An 18212-nucleotide genomic window follows, 5' to 3' on the forward strand; every position below is an offset into this window, starting at 1 on the left:
AGTGGTATAGCAAATGGTAAAACAATACATAAGCAAAGATAAAGAAGAAAGATGGAGGGGAATCTGTCGATGGCTTTACAGAAGGAGGGGATTAGGATATCTCTGAGAAAGAATGAGGTCAAAGGGCTGGCGTCAGTTTTCCACAGAAACATAGCAATACTTTAGCAGAGCAGGTGAAAGACAATACCATTCTACAATAATATATTAAAAAAAACTAATATTATTTTTAGAGATTCAAAAGAGGAGTTTCTAAACATGTACCTTTTCTTCGTAGCTGGCTGAAAGTAATTTTTGATGGAGTTGGTCTGCAGCTGCTGAGAAGCTTGAGCTCTGCTTTTACTGACACCTGGGAGTTTTGTTGGTGAAAGCTGATAGTTTGGGAGTTTCGTCCTGGCCGTAGTTATCGATACCATCTTGTCATTAGAGCTTGTTTCGAGGGTTTCGTTTATAGCGGATGTTTCTTGTGAAAGCATTCTGAATTTTTGTTCCATCATGGAAGTTTTGATTTCTTTTGATCTTTCACTCAAATCCATACTGCAGCAAAAGAAAAAATATGCAGTATAGACAATTACAATTACAGCACCTATGATCTAGGAACAGGATTTAAAGGGTTCCAATATAACTTTAGAAGACAATTATCCATAGGCAACAATTCAGTGAATACAGTTTACCATCCCAAGAAAGTATTGATAGTTCGTCATGTATGCACCTGTACAAGGACAATAGCTTACTCTTTTTTATCACCTACAGCACGAATCACCTGTTATGCTCATCTATGAACAACTGCCAAACACAAGTGAAATATCTACCTCGCATCCTCCTATAAACTAGCTGGTAACCCTAGGCAATTTGTTTTGTTTAGATTTTAAATTACTTCCATGTAAAATCCTATAATATAATAATGAGATCACTTTGGATGAACTGATATGGTTATATTACAGCCAGATGGCAATCTCTAGAATAGCATAGAATGCTAGACTACCTGAAAAATATTTTAAACACACACACACAGAGTTTTACAACATAGGGTTGAATATACTGCTTTTGCTATCCTTTTTTCTTTTTTATGAAAAACAGTAAAGTTATTCAAGCAACTTTCAAAACATAACAACTTCTGTTTAAGATATGGCCTCAATATAAGATATTGGTGTAGGGCTGGCTCTGTCGTCTAGCGGTGAAGAATCCTCTATGACAGACCACACAGTCTTATCCCCAGTGGGTTCAAAAACATGCCAGGTGCATGTGCATCCATGCCCCAAATCCCAAAAGGATGAAGAAATGGAGAAGAGATTGCAGCATGAACATATCCCATTGGGGGGTGTTTTCTCCTCCTATTCTCTGTCTCGCTCTGGCAAGTGCATACATCCTTTATCAAATTTAAAAAAGAAGATATTGGTGTAGTAAAAATAAAAATATCTTATATAGTGATAAGTTTTCTTAATATAGACACTTCCTTAAAGGATATTTAAAATAAAATATGTTGCCTTAAATTAAAAGTACCATAAAAATCAAAAGACCTAACCCCTTTCACTTAAAAAGAAAAAAACAGGCAGCTCTATAGCTTAATGGTTAATGGAGCCCAATCCCACATGGCAGACCATGGTTTGTATCCTAGTCCTAGTGGCTTGAATAACACACTAGTATACATTTGCATCCAAAATCCTGACAAGATAGAGAAATGGAGAAGGGATCGTAGTGTGTCTGTGCCTTATAGGTGGTATTTTCTCTCTCTCCCCCCAGCTTTCTGGTGAGTGTATGCTCCCTGATGCAATAAAATAAAACAAAATGAAAACAAAAACAAAGAAAAAGAATAATCATCTCTTCAAATAATCCCTAGAATTGCTGAAAAACTACCTTTATAGATAAATATTAACTATCGAGTTACCAGGTAGATATATATAAAGCATCTCTGGAAGTATAAGCAACATTCAAATGTAGGCAATATGTATAAAATAATACATTACTCAAACTTATTTTACCAGTCACAAATGAAGCCGTGTAAATTAGTTTTGGTCTTCGATGTACATTTGCAGAGAATGAAAAAAACTAACAGAGGGGTCAGCAAACTATGGCCTATAAGTCAAATCTGGCTTGACACTTGTTTTTGTAAATAAACTTTAACTAGAACATATCCACATTCATTCAACGATACATTGTCTATGGCTACTTTCATTGCCACAATTGCAGAGTTGAGTAGGTACAGGAGAAAATGGCCCAGAGAGGCAAAAGTATTTATTCTCTGGTACTTTACAGAAAATTTGCTGTCCCTGGCCTAAAATGTCCATAGTACCCCACTTTGACATAATTTATCTCCCAAGAGATGCCCTGATAAAGACAATGACTTTATTTCTTGAATATACTGATAATTTACTAATAGCATAATAACAAGAATTTGTTAAAAAAGAAGCTTTACCATGTATCTGCGTGCTCTGATTCTGTGTCAGCTACGTATATTGTAGTATTCACCGGGGCACTTTGCATTAGCTTTTCATTGACTGACAAGTGCTGTGAAAGGCTTGGCCCTGGAGTCATTGTCTTTAAACCTGAAAATCACACAACGAAAAAATAAAAATCATAAAAAACTATTAGACTGTGCCATGCTGAGGCAACTAACTAGGTAATATACCACACTCATGTCTCTAGTCAGTGAAGTCAACAAATACTTAATGAAATAGTTTGTTGGCATCTATGATGGACTTATCAAAACTGAGTCACTTTAAAGCTACATTATCAACTTTTAAGAACATAAAATCAACTTAAATTCTAATTCAAATTAGTAGTCAGTAAACCAAACACTTAAAGAAAATATATCCACTCTACCATCTACACAAATCAGAATCAACGTGAGTTTCATTTTTAAAAGAAGTATGTTATTTTGGGACCAGCAGATGGCGTAATGGTTATGTTGCTGGACTCTCATGTAGTCAACCACGGTTGGAGTCTCAGACCCAGTGGCTTGAAACTCACACCAGATCAGTGTGCATGCACGCCCAGATCCCAGCAGGAGAATGGAAAACAGACTGCGGCATGGCCACCCCCACAAGGGGATGATTTCGTGCTTTCTGTCTTTCTCTCTGGCAAGCACATACCCCCTATAGCAAGTCTCTTTCTCTATTTAAAAAAAAAAAAAAAAAAGTATGTTATTTTAAATAAAAATACGTAAAACCATTTTAGAGACAGGTTTTTTGGTTTCTTCAGAAAATCTCAAGGATTTTTTCATCATTTATTTATTAGACTAATAACTTAGTTCAAGAGTTACGCTTCTGGGATCCTTATCTTGAAACTTCACATTGAACTGTATACTCATTTCTGCTCCCCAGATATCCTGAACATCACTGTATCCACAAATCATTATCACTACCTGTATGATGTAGTTATTTAACTTTTCCTTGTTTTAGTTTTTCATCCATAAATGGAAGTAATCATAATACCTTCCTCACAATATTGTTTTGAGGGTGAAATGAACATAGGAATAGCACTTAGAAAAATAAATGACACATGAGGGATGGCAGGTGATGTGGTGGTTAAGGGTGCTGGATTCCCACATGGCCAACCATGGTTTGAGGCCTAGAACTGGCAGCTTGCTTTCTCACTTTCCCACTCTCTTTCACACACTCTAGCCCTCTCTGGTCAAATTAAAATAAATAAATAAAGTTAAATAAAATAGGTTTGTTTTTTGAGAGTTTTTTGCTATAGGGTATGTGCACTCGCCAGAAAGACAGAAAGAGACAGAGAGACAGAAAGAGAGAAATCACCCCCCAGGAGGGATGGTCACGCCGCAATCCCTTCTCCTCCATTCTCCTCTCAGGATCTTGGGCACACATGTACACGTGCCCGGCATGAGTTTAAGCCACTGGGTCCAGGACTTGAACTGCGGCCGGCTACATGGTAGTCCAGCAACATAGCCTTCACGCCAACTGTTGGTCCCTAAAATAATTCTTAAAAAAAAAAAAAAGGGAACATAATAACCTTTATGCCATTGTTAGCCTAGCTGTTAACCATTATTATCACTTTATTTGTTATTCCCTTATTAGACTGGAATGTCCTTGAGACTATGAATGAAATCTTACTCATTTCTATATCTCCAGTGCGTAGAGTAATACTTAGTATATAAAAGATATAAACAAGTTCAAAGATTAAACTGTTAACTGAAAACTTTTAAGAGTTGACATCTACTAAGTATTTCAGCTAAATTATCATTTCATTAGATCCTCCCTACATAAAATGTGCATAATAAATGTTTATTATTGATTCAAAATTCAGGTATCTACATGACTTCTGCCACTTTCCATGACCCTGTTAGAAGTTCATTGGCATTTTCTTAAAAACATGTATTTCATTTTTGCTTGTACAGAAGTTATCACAGAATAAAAACTAGAAATGTTCCTATAATCACTTTAAAAAAAATACAGATCTACTTGAATGACTCAGAATGACTGGTGTTTGTTAAAAATAATATTACATAAAATGCTCTTCTGGCTAAAGATACCACAAGGGCAGAGATTTTGTCTAACGTACTCATCATGAGAGGATATGTGCACCTAGCAGAGAGAAACAGAGAGGGGAGAGAAAGCACTCTCCAGTGGGATATGGTCATGCTACAATACCTTCTCCATTTCTCCATCCTATATGAATCTGAGGTATGGCTTCCAGGCCACTGGGGCTGGGATTTGAACTCTGGTTGGCCATGTAGGATCCAGCTCCCTTAACTACTAGGCTATGGGGTTAGCCCTCTCCTTAGCTTTTAATTGTAATATTAGATGATAATCTGTGAGATGATCTCAGCCATAAAAAGAGTCACAACAATGGATTGCAAAATATTACTGCTCTACAATGGTAGAGAATCTTGCACATCAATAACTTACTTCAATTAAGCAAGTATTTATACCTACTACAAACAAGTACTAAGACTGCTGCTGTCAGGGGATCTAAAATGACTTAGAGCTTATAATCAGTCTAGTGGCTAAAAGAGGCATGAATGCTACTCGCTATATTGCAAAGTAGAATGTGAGAAGAAAAAGTTACCCGAGTTTACAAAATGGAGTGATTCTCAGTTGGACGAGAGTTACTAGAGAGAAAACAACTTAGAAAAGCCCCATGAAGGAGATAAGCATTTGGCCCAGGCTGGAGGTAAATTTAGTAGGAAACTAAATTGATGCTGCAAGCTGCATGTCTGACTGCAGGTCTGGATTGCTAGGTAGGCTTGAAAACATGTTGGCTGCATATGCCCAAGATCCCATCAAGCTAGAGGGTCTCAGAAAGGGGATCATGGCACAATGTAATCCTGTTAAGAGTACCTATCTTGGGGCCAGCAGGTAGTGTGGTGGTTAAAGGTGCTGGACTACAACACGGCTGACTGAGGTTTGAGTACCAGATCTGGCAGCTTGTTTTCTCACTTTCTCTCTCTCTGTCCCTCTCTGGTCTAATGAAAATAAATAAATAAATAAAGTTAAATAATGTAATTCTTTCAAAAAAGAAAAAAAGAGTACCTCTCTCTCTTGGGACCAGCAGATGGTATAATGATTACATCACTGGATTCCCATGTGGTCATCCATGGTTTGAGTCCTGGACCCAGTGGCTTGAAACTCACATCAGGCGCACATGCGTATGCATGCCCAAAATCCCGAGAGCAGAATATACAAGAAGGGATTGCAGTGTGGCCATCCCTCCCTGGGGGCATAAAAAACTATTAGACTGTGCCATGCTGAGGCAACTAACTAGGTAATATACCACACTCATGTCTCTAGTCAGTGAAGTCAACAAATACTTAATGAAATAGTTTGTTGGCATCTATGATGGACTTATCAAAACTGAGTCACTTTAAAGCTACATTATCAACTTTTAAGAACATAAAATCAACTTAAATTCTAATTCAAATTAGTAGTCAGTAAACCAAACACTTAAAGAAAATATATCCACTCTACCATCTACACAAATCAGAATCAACGTGAGTTTCATTTTTAAAAGAAGTATGTTATTTTGGGACCAGCAGATGGCGTAATGGTTATGTTGCTGGACTCTCATGTAGTCAACCACGGTTATAGTCTCAGACCCAGTGGCTTGAAACTCACACCAGATCAGTGTGCATGCACGCCCAGATCCCAGCAGGAGAATGGAAAACAGACTGCGGCATGGCCACCCCCACAAGGGGATGATTTCGTGCTTTCTGTCTTTCTCTCTGGCAAGCACATACCCCCTATAGCAAGTCTCTTTCTCTATTAAAAAAAAAAAAAAAAAGTATGTTATTTTAAATAAAAATACGTAAAACCATTTTAGAGACAGGTTTTTTGGCTCCTTCAGAAAATCTCAAGGATTTTTTCATCATTTATTTATTAGACTAATAACTTAGTTCAAGAGTTACGCTTCTGGGATCCTTATCTTGAAACTTCACATTGAACTGTATACTCATTTCTGCTCCCCAGATATCCTGAACATCACTGTATCCACAAATCATTATCACTACCTGTATGATGTAGTTATTTAACTTTTCCTTGTTTTAGTTTTTCATCCATAAATGGAAGTAATCATAATACCTTCCTCACAATATTGTTTTGAGGGTGAAATGAACATAGGAATAGCACTTAGAAAAATAAATGACACATGAGGGATGGCAGGTGATGTGGTGGTTAAGGGTGCTGGATTCCCACATGGCCAACCACGGTTTGAGGCCTAGAACTGGCAGCTTGCTTTCTCACTTTCCCACTCTCTTTCACACACTCTAGCCCTCTCTGGTCAAATTAAAATAAATAAATAAAGTTAAATAAAATAGGTTTGTTTTTTGAGAGTTTTTTGCTATAGGGTATGTGCACTCGCCAGAAAGACAGAAAGAGACAGAGAGACAGAAAGAGAGAAATCACCCCCCAGGAGGGATGGTCACGCCGCAATCCCTTCTCCTCCATTCTCCTCTCAGGATCTTGGGCACACATGTACACGTGCCCGGCATGAGTTTAAGCCACTGGGTCCAGGACTTGAACTGCGGCCGGCTACATGGTAGTCCAGCAACATAGCCTTCACGCCAACTGTTGGTCCCTAAAATAATTCTTAAAAAAAAAAAAAAGGGAACATAATAACCTTTATGCCATTGTTAGCCTAGCTGTTAACCATTATTATCACTTTATTTGTTATTCCCTTATTAGACTGGAATGTCCTTGAGACTATGAATGAAATCTTACTCATTTCTATATCTCCAGTGCGTAGAGTAATACTTAGTATATAAAAGATATAAACAAGTTCAAAGATTAAACTGTTAACTGAAAACTTTTAAGAGTTGACATCTACTAAGTATTTCAGCTAAATTATCATATCTGAGGTATGGCTTCCAGGCCACTGGGGCTGGGATTTGAACTCTGGTTGGCCATGTAGGATCCAGCTCCCTTAACTACTAGGCTATGGGGTTAGCCCTCTCCTTAGCTTTTAATTGTAATATTAGATGATAATCTGTGAGATGATCTCAGCCATAAAAAGAGTCACAACAATGGATTGCAAAATATTACTGCTCTACAATGGTAGAGAATCTTGCACATCAATAACTTACTTCAATTAAGCAAGTATTTATACCTACTACAAACAAGTACTAAGACTGCTGCTGTCAGGGGATCTAAAATGACTTAGAGCTTATAATCAGTCTAGTGGCTAAAAGAGGCATGAATGCTACTCGCTATATTGCAAAGTAGAATGTGAGAAGAAAAAGTTACCCGAGTTTACAAAATGGAGTGATTCTCAGTTGGACGAGAGTTACTAGAGAGAAAACAACTTAGAAAAGCCCCATGAAGGAGATAAGCATTTGGCCCAGGCTGGAGGTAAATTTAGTAGGAAACTAAATTGATGCTGCAAGCTGCATGTCTGACTGCAGGTCTGGATTGCTAGGTAGGCTTGAAAACATGTTGGCTGCATATGCCCAAGATCCCATCAAGCTAGAGGGTCTCAGAAAGGGGATCATGGCACAATGTAATCCTGTTAAGAGTACCTCTCTTGGGGCCAGCAGGTAGTGTGGTGGTTAAAGGTGCTGGACTACAACACGGCTGACTGAGGTTTGAGTACCAGATCTGGCAGCTTGTTTTCTCACTTTCTCTCTCTCTGTCCCTCTCTGGTCTAATGAAAATAAATAAATAAATAAAGTTAAATAATGTAATTCTTTCAAAAAAGAAAAAAAGAGTACCTCTCTCTCTTGGGACCAGCAGATGGTATAATGATTACATCACTGGATTCCCATGTGGTCATCCATGGTTTGAGTCCTGGACCCAGTGGCTTGAAACTCACATCAGGCGCACATGCGTATGCATGCCCAAAATCCCGAGAGCAGAATATACAAGAAGGGATTGCAGTGTGGCCATCCCTCCCTGGGGGTAGGGGGTAATTTCTTGCTTTCTGTCTCTCTTGTTTCTCTGTCTCTCTGGCGAGCCCTATAGTGAAAATTTCTCTTAAAAAAAAAAAAGTATTTTTCTTTCTCATATCTCTATCATGAATAACATAAATAAACTTGAAATTAAAAAGGATAAGTATTTGTGGAATGAGTCAGATACTGATGAGCTATACTGGAACAGAGAAAATGATAATAAAGGTTAGGAAGTATGGGAACCATAAAAATACAATACACATATTCTGTAGAGAGGAATATTTTTAAAAAGATGAGAATGGGAGGAGACAGTTTACAGATAAACTGTTGAAAGCTCAGATGTCTAGACAAAGGGTTTGAGGTTTTATTCTATAGATAATAAGAGTTAATAAAGGTTTCTGAGAAAAAGGAAGGGGATTCTAGTGGCTTAGTAAAACACTAACTATAGAGATGAGTCTGGAGGGAAAACCATTACTGAGGGAATTACAGTAGTCCTCAGAAGAGAGAGAGGTGGATGGTTCAGACAGGGTAGTGCTGTGAAAAAGGATGGTAGCAGACCTGCTGCAGAAGGAGAATTTCTTAAAAAAGAATCACTTTACTTATTTCTTTATTTAAATTTGACCAGAGAGGGACAGAGTGAGAGAGAGAAAGGGGAAGTGAGAAAACAAGCCACCAGGTCCGGGACTTGAACCACGGTTGACCATGTAGGAGTCCAGTGACCTTAACCACCACACCACCTGCCACCCCAAAGGTAGAATTTCAAGTGGGCGGGGGGGAAGAAGAATAAAATAATGTTCGTTTATAATCTTAGCACCTCCTTCATTTTTATAAGACACTTCTCTAGTCTTTCCCAAGATTTTTTTTTTTGAGAGGTTTTTGCTATAGGGCGTGTGCTCTCACCAGAAAGAGAGACAGAGAGATAGAAAGCAAGAAGATCCCCTCTCTCGGGATCTTGGGCACGCATACACATGCGCCCAGCGTGAGTTTAAGCCACTGGGTCTGGGACTCAAAGCATGGTCAACTACATGAGAGTCCAATGACATAGCTATTACGCTAACTGCTGGTCCCAGTCTTTCCCAAGATATTCTAACCCAGTGGTTCTTGATGTCTGTATGAGAAATACAACCTTCAAAACCAAACCCAAAAACACAGATAGCAAGGCTGTATCTCGGAATATTCTGAATTACAGAGAATGTGAATTTCCACTAATGGTTTCTAAAGCATATACTGAGTTGAAAATTCATTTTCTAAACAGAAAAACAAAGAAGAGTTGCCCCAAATAAGGCTGGAAAAGGGAGCTACTAACTTAGATTCATGACTATTTTTATATGTGTATTATTGATAAAAGTCTGAAATTATTGATACTGGGATTTCTCCCCCCACCCCCCCACCATTCCAGAACAGAAATCCACATCAACAAAGTAATATGGTATAGTTAAAAGTTGGGAAGATTTCAAAAGGACAGGGAAGAAGTAGCTTTTCTAAGAATATGGCTGTCTTCTGGTCTCCATATTAAAGTAGTTTTCTCACTAAGAGGCTGAAGAGTTGGTCTTTAGCTTCTGATTCTAAGGATACAGTCTGAGAATGTAAGTCATATATTTTGGAAAAATATTAGTCATATAATGATTTCACCAAAGTGAGCTATTTGTACATATTTGAACCCCTACAAACCCTTAAAAGCATATGTGTCTGAAGGGTACCCATGTAAAAACACAGAAAATACCAAGGGTACTCAGTGGGAGAGGGTAGAAATGACATAAAAATTAACATTCTAAAGGCCAGATGGTGGCCCAGTGGTAAAACACAAGGCAGACAGACTCACATGGGAAGGTGGCCGGTTTGCATCCAAAGACCTCCTTAGCATACTGGGCTTGCATGTGTCCATTATCTAGGGCTGGCGGAAGGCCAGAGTACATCGTGGTGCCAAGATCCTGTTGTGGGGTGCTGTCTATCTTTGCTGCTCTGTCTCTTGCTGCTCTGTCTCTTGTTTGTAGAATAAAGAAACTATGAAAAAAATTTTTTAAGAAAAAATATTCTCGGGGCCAGCCAGTGTCATAGTAGTTAAGGCACTGGACTCCTGCATGGTCAACTGCTGTTTGAGTCCCAGACCTGGCAGCTTGAAACTCACGCCAGGTACACGTGTGTGCATACCCCAAATCCCAAGAGAATGGAGAAGGGATTGTGGCATGGCCATCTCCCTTGGGGCAGGGGGATTTCTCACTTTCTGTCTTTCCAGTGAATACAAATGCCCTCTAGCAAAAATCTTTCTTAAAAAGAAATCTTACATTCAAATAATAAAATACTAGCTTATCAAAATTTTAAATCAGATGTCTTTCCTTTTCATCTGCTCCCAGTCAACCCACATCATCATTTCTCAAACCCTCGCAATAGAAGCCATCTGCAGTGCAGTATAATAATGTCGTAAGGGCTTTGACTGAAGAGTTAGTTTGAATCAATTTTTTTTCCTTGAAATACATAATTTTATTTACAAACTGCTTGAAGCAGAAAAACCCTGTCAAGAAAGACCAAGTGGAATATAGGTTCTCAGTAAAATGGAATTTAGGGACAATAAAAGTCTAAAAAGCCACAAAAAAGAATCAGCACTACTATCATTTGAATAATGTATAGTTATTTGCATTTTCTTTTTTTCTTGGAGAGATTTTCACTGTAGGGCGCGTGCGCTCGCCAGACAGACAGAGAGAGACATAAAGACAGAAAGTGAGAAATCACCCCCCCAGGGGGGATGGTCATGCCGCAATCCCTTCTCCTCCATTCTCCTCTCGGGATCTTGGGCATGCACGCACACGTGCCCGGCGTGAGTTTTAAGCCACCGGGTCCGGGACGCGAACCGCGGTCGACTACGTGGGAGTCCAGCAACATAGCCATTATGCTAACTGCTGGTTCCCACTTGCATTTTCTTGTTAATCACTGAATCTGGGTTTTCCTCTTAATTCCACACAGAGCATGCACTACATAACAATTTTATCATAAAATACTTGCTGTCTACACATATTTTAGGACAAGCTAGCACCGAAAACAAATCAATACAAACACATTCGGGGGCTGAGCAGTCTCAGTAGTGGGTGACACATACACTGTAGAATTCTTCCAAGCAAGGGAACTGAACAGGTCAGGAGGAAAGCAAACGAGGGTGAGTTAAGGAGTGAACTATTTTAAATATTAAAAATTAATTCAGAAATTGTACGGTATTTGGGGTAGCTGGCGTAATGGTTATGTTGCTGGACTCCCACATAGTCGACCGTGGTTCGAGTCCCAGACCCGGTGGCTTAAGTTCACGCTGAGCACATGTGCGTGTGTGCCTGAGACCCCGAGAGGAGAATGGAGGAGAAGGGATTTCTGTTGCTTTATATCTCTCTGTCTCTCTCTGTCTTTCAGGTAAGCATACACACCTTACAGCAAAAACCTTCTCCCTCCAAAAAAAAAAAAAAAAGAAATTGTACTGTATTTTCTGCAAAAGAAAATTAACATTTAGTAGTACACTAATGAATTTTATTTCCAAAGAGATTAGTATACTGGCAAAGCATTCAGATAATAGTGGAGAGCTGTGGACAGCAGCCACCGAAAACACCCTCAAGTCTTGCAGATCCCAGGCTAACAATGGCATGGTCTTCACTGACCACTCCCTTTGCAATAGGTCCAGAAATAACTTGCAGCATGATCACCTGCAAGCTGTAATTCCAATTTTAAGCAGCAAAACTTAAGAAGCCAAAGAGGAATTCTTATTAGGCAAGGAGAATAGAGAAGAAAAAAACGTTAAATGTAGACTGAAAAGACAGTGAAATGGAACATAATTCCAATTCAAATCCCAGAGATCTGAGAAAGTCCCAAAGTAATTGTTAAATTAGAAATCTGAACACACCTCATTTCCTAAAAGACACAATACATAGAAATTTCAGGGATAGTTGGAAAAATCATCAGATAAATGCTCAATAAAAATCGAGCTCTTCATCTCAAGGTTGAAACACACCCTCTATTCATCTAGGCAACGATGTCTCTTTTTAGCAGGGATGCAACCAGTCAATGACTATACAGGGCAACTTTTAAAATTTTCTCATTGGGCCAAAGCCTAGGTCCTGAAAGGCCAGCAACAGCAGGTTCCAAAGGTTCCAAGGTCTGGCCCTTCCCAGACATGATGGCAAACACGCGAAACCTCCTGTTGTGTTATATTTTCTATTTTGAAATATGGAAGCATATTTTAAATACTCTCAAGGCATTTATTTATTTAGTTAGTTAGTTTTTAGATAGTTAGTTTTTAGAGAGAGATTTTTGCTATCAGGCATGTGTGCTTGCTGGAGAGACAGAGACAGAAAGTGAGAAATCACCCCCCCCCTCCGGGGGCGGGGGTAACCACACTGTAATTCCCTTCTCTTTCATTCTCCTCTCGGGATGTTGGACATACATACGTATACACCTGACGCGAGGTTTAAGTCACCAGGTCCGGGACTCAAACCAAGGTCAGCTCTGTGGAGTCCAGTAACATAACCATAAAAATCCCTTCTCTGGCATCACTGTGACAGCATCCACATGGGGAGCCCCATGGTCAGCCTCTTTATTCCTCAGGTGAAACCAACTAGATGTTAATATGTCTCTGCTATAAGGTAAAAGCTCCTAATGCAAACTACTGGAAAAAGAGTTAAAATTCTACAAAGTGCACTTTAGGAAGAGGTATTTCTTGCTCATAAAAAGAAAGCAATGAGTCCTCTAAGAACAATAAAAAGGACTATTTTACAGCTAAGCACATGATTTGGAATGAAGAATTCAGATGTGGCTTCTTGTTCAAGCCACCGGGTCCGGGATTTGAACCACAGTCGACTACATGGTAACCCAGCGACATAGCCATTATGCTAATGTTGGTCCTGATGGTAAGTTTTAATACATTGACCTGTTGCATCAATTTAGCTGCTTTGTCATCCTTGTTGCCCACACCAAGATTTTTTCCCACCACCCCTGGGCCAGTCCTAGGAGTTGGAGTAGTTTTTCTGTGTTGAAATGGGCCTCTGGGGCTGCACTGCTAGAGCTGAGAGTCTCTTCAGCTTATTCAAGAGCTGGAGAAACAAGGGAGGGAGTCATTGTAGTTTCTTGACCTTGTCTGGCAGCTATAGGGTCATAGTCTTTTCATCATAATTTGCATTACAAAACTCCTTGGAACACTGAACAAATTCAAAATTGTTCTGAAACCTTCCTTTTACTAATTTGTCAACACCCATCCTCTTAAAGCTTGCCTGTAATATTTTGAAGTTCTGGATGTACTCATGCTCTAACTTTGCTTGGAATTTCACTTTCTTCGAGGCAATGGAGCCAGAGGACAGAATGTCCATAAACTGACAATAAGCTGCCCCTGAGCACAACATTTCGATCTTTGTCAGATCTAACTGCAGCGATTCATTGATGCAGGCTAGTATGTCATGCTGACTTAGGTTATTACTGGTGACTGAGGTTGAGTACATAGTCACTTGGCTCTCAGCGGAAGAGTGTCCACTGCCCACGTCTGTCTCTATTTCCACCTTCGTCAAGTTCCAGTCTGAGTCAATTACTTGCTATGTGACCTTTGCGTAGTTTCTTAACTTCTCTCTAAGTCAGTCTTCTCTATGATATGTAGATGATGTATACTATCTTAAAATAACTCTTTTTGAAACCGAGCAAGAACCCCCTAATGTCTTTTCTAGGGTTTCTAAAATATAAAGTCCATTTACATTGTAATGGCCCAGAGTAAGGAGTAAGTCTTCAGACTTTGGTTATGATAATGACCAACATGGACCATGAGTGAGGGCCATTTGACCTCTAAAACTCTCACTTAAAGGAAAACTAAGGTTTTCATTTCAATATGTAAGATGTTTTATAGGCTGGAAACTGCTGGTTGTGAGCTCAAAGACTCCAGGCTGAATGGCTCCAGACACCTGAAGAGAAATTTGATTATCTAAGGCCTCGCCAATCAAGAATGCCCAGGAGATGATCACGCCCTTTTGAACCAATCACTGAACTGATCATGCACCTAGGACTTCTGCCCCTAATTTTGCCCTTAAAAACGCATGTGGGGAACATCTTGAGGAGATGGGTCTTTTCAGCATGAGCTGTCCACTCTCCTTGCTTTGTGCTTTGCAATAAAGCTGTACTTTCCTTCATCACACCATGTGCCTATGGTTTGGTTTTACAGCGCTTGGGCGAGCGAACTTGATTTGAGTTTGGTAACATTTTGCAGATGAAAATTTGAAAAGGAATGTAAAGTGAGACCACCAGATGGTGTAATGGCTACATCGCCGGACTTCCATGTATTCAACAGTGGTTCAAGTCCTGGACCCAGTGGCTTGAAACACCCTAGGGTGTGTGCGTGGGTGCCTAAGATCCCAAGAGAATGGAGGAAAAAGGAGTGCAGTGTGGCCATTGTCCCAGGAGGTGATTTCTCACTTTCTGTCACTCCAACAAATGCATGCGCCCTATAGCAAAAATCTTTCTTAAAAAAAAAAAAAAAGGAAAAAAGAAAGTGAATGTAAAGTGTTCAGTGTCTCCCCAATGAAGAGACAGCCATTATTACAAGTGATCTATTCGCCTAATTAATTCCCATAATTAGGCCCCAATAGTTCACTCCTACCAAAATTTAGCTTAGTATATTCCTTAACTGTTTAAACCAAGGTTGTAGAGAGAACTCAAGAGATATTCTGCCTAATTCCACAAATGCTATTCAATAAGACTGTAATTATACCCCTAAATGTATGCCAGAATACAGGATGCTCTAACAGCTAGACAAAGAAAAGAAAAGCTAAGAATATATGTAAAAACCTCTAATTAAAAAAAAAAAAAGGCAAAAAGAATAGAGGTATATTTATGATGTATCAGCTTATTTCCAAAACCAACCAACAATGCTGTGTGGGTTTTTGTGATAAGTCTACATTGATGATTATAATAAGTATTTTTTTTCTTCCTCCTCTTCTTTTTTTTTCTTGGCTAGATTGAGTGTGCTCACCAGAGAAACAGAAAGGAAAAAGCGCTCTCCATTAGAAATGCTCATGCCACACAATCCCTTCTCTTCCATCTCTCACTCCTTTAGGGATTTTGGGAATATACACACAGCATGTTTTACAAGCCTCTGGATCTAGGACTTGAACCGTGTGGTCAGTCATATGGAACCTTGGCTGCCTTAACCATCAGACAACAAAAGTAGCCCATAATATGAATTCCTCATCTCAGTAAAGGACACCATCTATCCAGTTACTTATGCCAGAAAACTACAAGTCATTTCAAATTCTTCCTCAGGCAATTCTCCGGGGCCTATGTCCAAAATATATTTGGAATCTGTTCATTTTTCTGCATCTCATCTCTAGGTACCAAGACCCAGGCACCAGGCTCTTTCTCACCAGGACCTCTACTGTAGCTTTCTACTCAAATCCCAACTTCCATTCAGGATCCCTAGAATCCACTCTCCACACAAACACCAGAGCGATCTGTTCTTTCTACCTGGAATTATACGCCCTCAGATAGTCTTTTCTCACCATCCAGGAAGTACGAGGCTCAAATTTCACATCATCAGACAGAATTTCCTTGATCACCTGTTTAAAAAAGCCTGCTCCCAGTCCCTGTTACATCAAGTTATTTAACCTGCCTCTTTCTACTTAGCACTATCTGAAATGATCATGCATTTGTTTCTGTGATTGCTTACTTCCTGAATCCTGACTTTTAGAATACAAAGTTCATAATAATAAGGATCCTATTTACATTACTTACCTCTGCAATAGCTACAACAGTGCCAAGTACGTGGTAGGTATAAATATTTATTAAATGAATAAGTGAATGAATATATAAATAGGTAAGTTTTAAAAGACTGAGAATATAGTCACCCCTGTCAAGTATAAGGGTAATGTGCAAACAAGCTCATCATCGATTACGTAATAAAATTGCTATAGAATCAATGAAATAATGCTTTAATTACCTGTACTGGGCTGGCCCCGAGGATCACAGTAATGCTCTGTTGTCATGAAAATAACTGCCAATCCAATTTCTGCTTCAGGAATAGGTCTAAGACCCTGCCTATTAGAATAAAATCATTTCAGTATGACAATATATTTAAAATAACAACTTTTATCAGGATGAGGTGAAGTTGAATCAATCTGGTTTTTTTTTTTTTTTCCTCCCTCAAATTGGTATTCTAATTTTATGCAATGGACAGAATTTAAAATATGCAAAGGAATAGCTTATTCACTAGGGCAATGCTACATAAACAAATCCACCACGGTTTGTAACTCAGTTAACTTCATCTGTGAAATAAAGGGCTAAAATAAAGGATACACATCTTTCCAGTTTTAAAATTGTCATTTTCTAAATATGAAAAAAAGTGACATCGAGATTAAATAACAAAAGACTCTGATCCTATAATAAAACTTAGAAACAAAAAGGGAATAAGGGAAGGAGAGAAAGTAGAGAGAACTATACATATGCTATATCTACATATGTGTGATAACTTTAAGTTGAGTAAATCAGACCATTTGACTAAATTTATGTGTATGAAGGTATCTCGTTATAAAAGAAATCTTTGGTGAGCTTATTTTCTGTTATTCTATAGTGTGAACAACTGATTTCATAAAACAAATACAATTGGGGACCAGCAGGTGGCGAGGTGGTTAAGGTGCTGGACACTCCCACATGACTGACTACGGTTCAGGTCCTGGACCTGGTGGCCTGCCAATCCAATTTCTGCTTCAGGAATAGGTCTAAGACCCTGCCTATTAGAATAAAATCATTTCAGTATGACAATATATTTAAAATAACAACTTTTATCAGGATGAGGTGAAGTTGAATCAATCTGGTTTTTTTTTTTTTTTCCTCCCTCAAATTGGTATTCTAATTTTATGCAATGGACAGAATTTAAAATATGCAAAGGAATAGCTTATTCACTAGGGCAATGCTACATAAACAAATCCACCACGGTTTGTAACTCAGTTAACTTCATCTGTGAAATAAAGGGCTAAAATAAAGGATACACATCTTTCCAGTTTTAAAATTGTCATTTTCTAAATATGAAAAAAAGTGACATCGAGATTAAATAACAAAAGACTCTGATCCTATAATAAAACTTAGAAACAAAAAGGGAATAAGGGAAGGAGAGAAAGTAGAGAGAACTATACATATGCTATATCTACATATGTGTGATAACTTTAAGTTGAGTAAATCAGACCATTTGACTAAATTTATGTGTATGAAGGTATCTCGTTATAAAAGAAATCTTTGGTGAGCTTATTTTCTGTTATTCTATAATGTGAACAACTGATTTCATAAAACAAATACAATTGGGGACCAGCAGGTGGCGAGGTGGTTAAGGTGCTGGACACTCCCACATGACTGACTACGGTTCAGGTCCTGGACCTGGTGGCTTGCTCTCTCTCTCTCTCTCATCAAATTAAAATAAAAAGCATGAAAATAAATAAATAAATTTTAAAAAAAATACAATTTAAAATAATTTAACAATAATGCTATATAAATATGAAACTTCAAATTTTAAGAAAAGGCACAAAAAGTTCTCATTGAAGAAGGAAAAGTTGTTAATTTTTACTATGTTATAATTAAGAGTTTTATTCATCAATACATCAAGGTAAATTATAAAGTGGTAACAGATTTTGCAATGCATGTAGGTTAAAAAAATTAATATCCAACAAAATGAAGAAACATTTAAGAGAGAAAAATATATAAAGTTCTCTGTTGAAAAAATATATTTTAGGGACCAGCAGTTAGTGTAATGGCTATATCGCTGAACTCCCATGTTGTCAACGGCGGTTTGAGTCCCAGACCCATTGGCTTAAACTCATGCCGGGCGCGTGTGCGTGAGTGCCCAAGATCCCAAGAGGAGAATGGAGGAGAAGGGACTGTG

The 18212-nt window shown here is 38.6% G+C and overlaps 1 protein-coding gene and 1 pseudogene across 3 annotated transcripts in view; both read right to left on the reverse strand.

Annotated features, from left to right (window-relative positions):
• Window positions 1-18212, reverse strand: part of NBN (nibrin) — a 65272-nt gene that overhangs the window by 23811 nt on the left and 23249 nt on the right. For all 3 annotated transcript variants that reach the window (XM_006157552.3, XM_006157551.3, XM_014591238.2), the window contains exons 8-10: window positions 16281-16378; window positions 2414-2543; window positions 262-534 (exon numbers count right to left, since the gene is read on the reverse strand). In XM_006157552.3, coding sequence (XP_006157614.1) covers window positions 262-534; window positions 2414-2543; window positions 16281-16378 — 501 coding nt within the window. The remainder of the gene's footprint in view (window positions 1-261; window positions 535-2413; window positions 2544-16280; window positions 16379-18212) is intronic.
• On the reverse strand, window positions 11881-13830 carry LOC102475842 (microtubule-associated protein RP/EB family member 1 pseudogene; annotated as a pseudogene).

The sequence above is a fragment of the Tupaia chinensis genome, unplaced genomic scaffold (assembly GCF_000334495.1).
Source record: "Tupaia chinensis unplaced genomic scaffold, TupChi_1.0 Scaffold000547_1, whole genome shotgun sequence".
Taxonomy (NCBI): domain Eukaryota; kingdom Metazoa; phylum Chordata; class Mammalia; order Scandentia; family Tupaiidae; genus Tupaia; species Tupaia belangeri.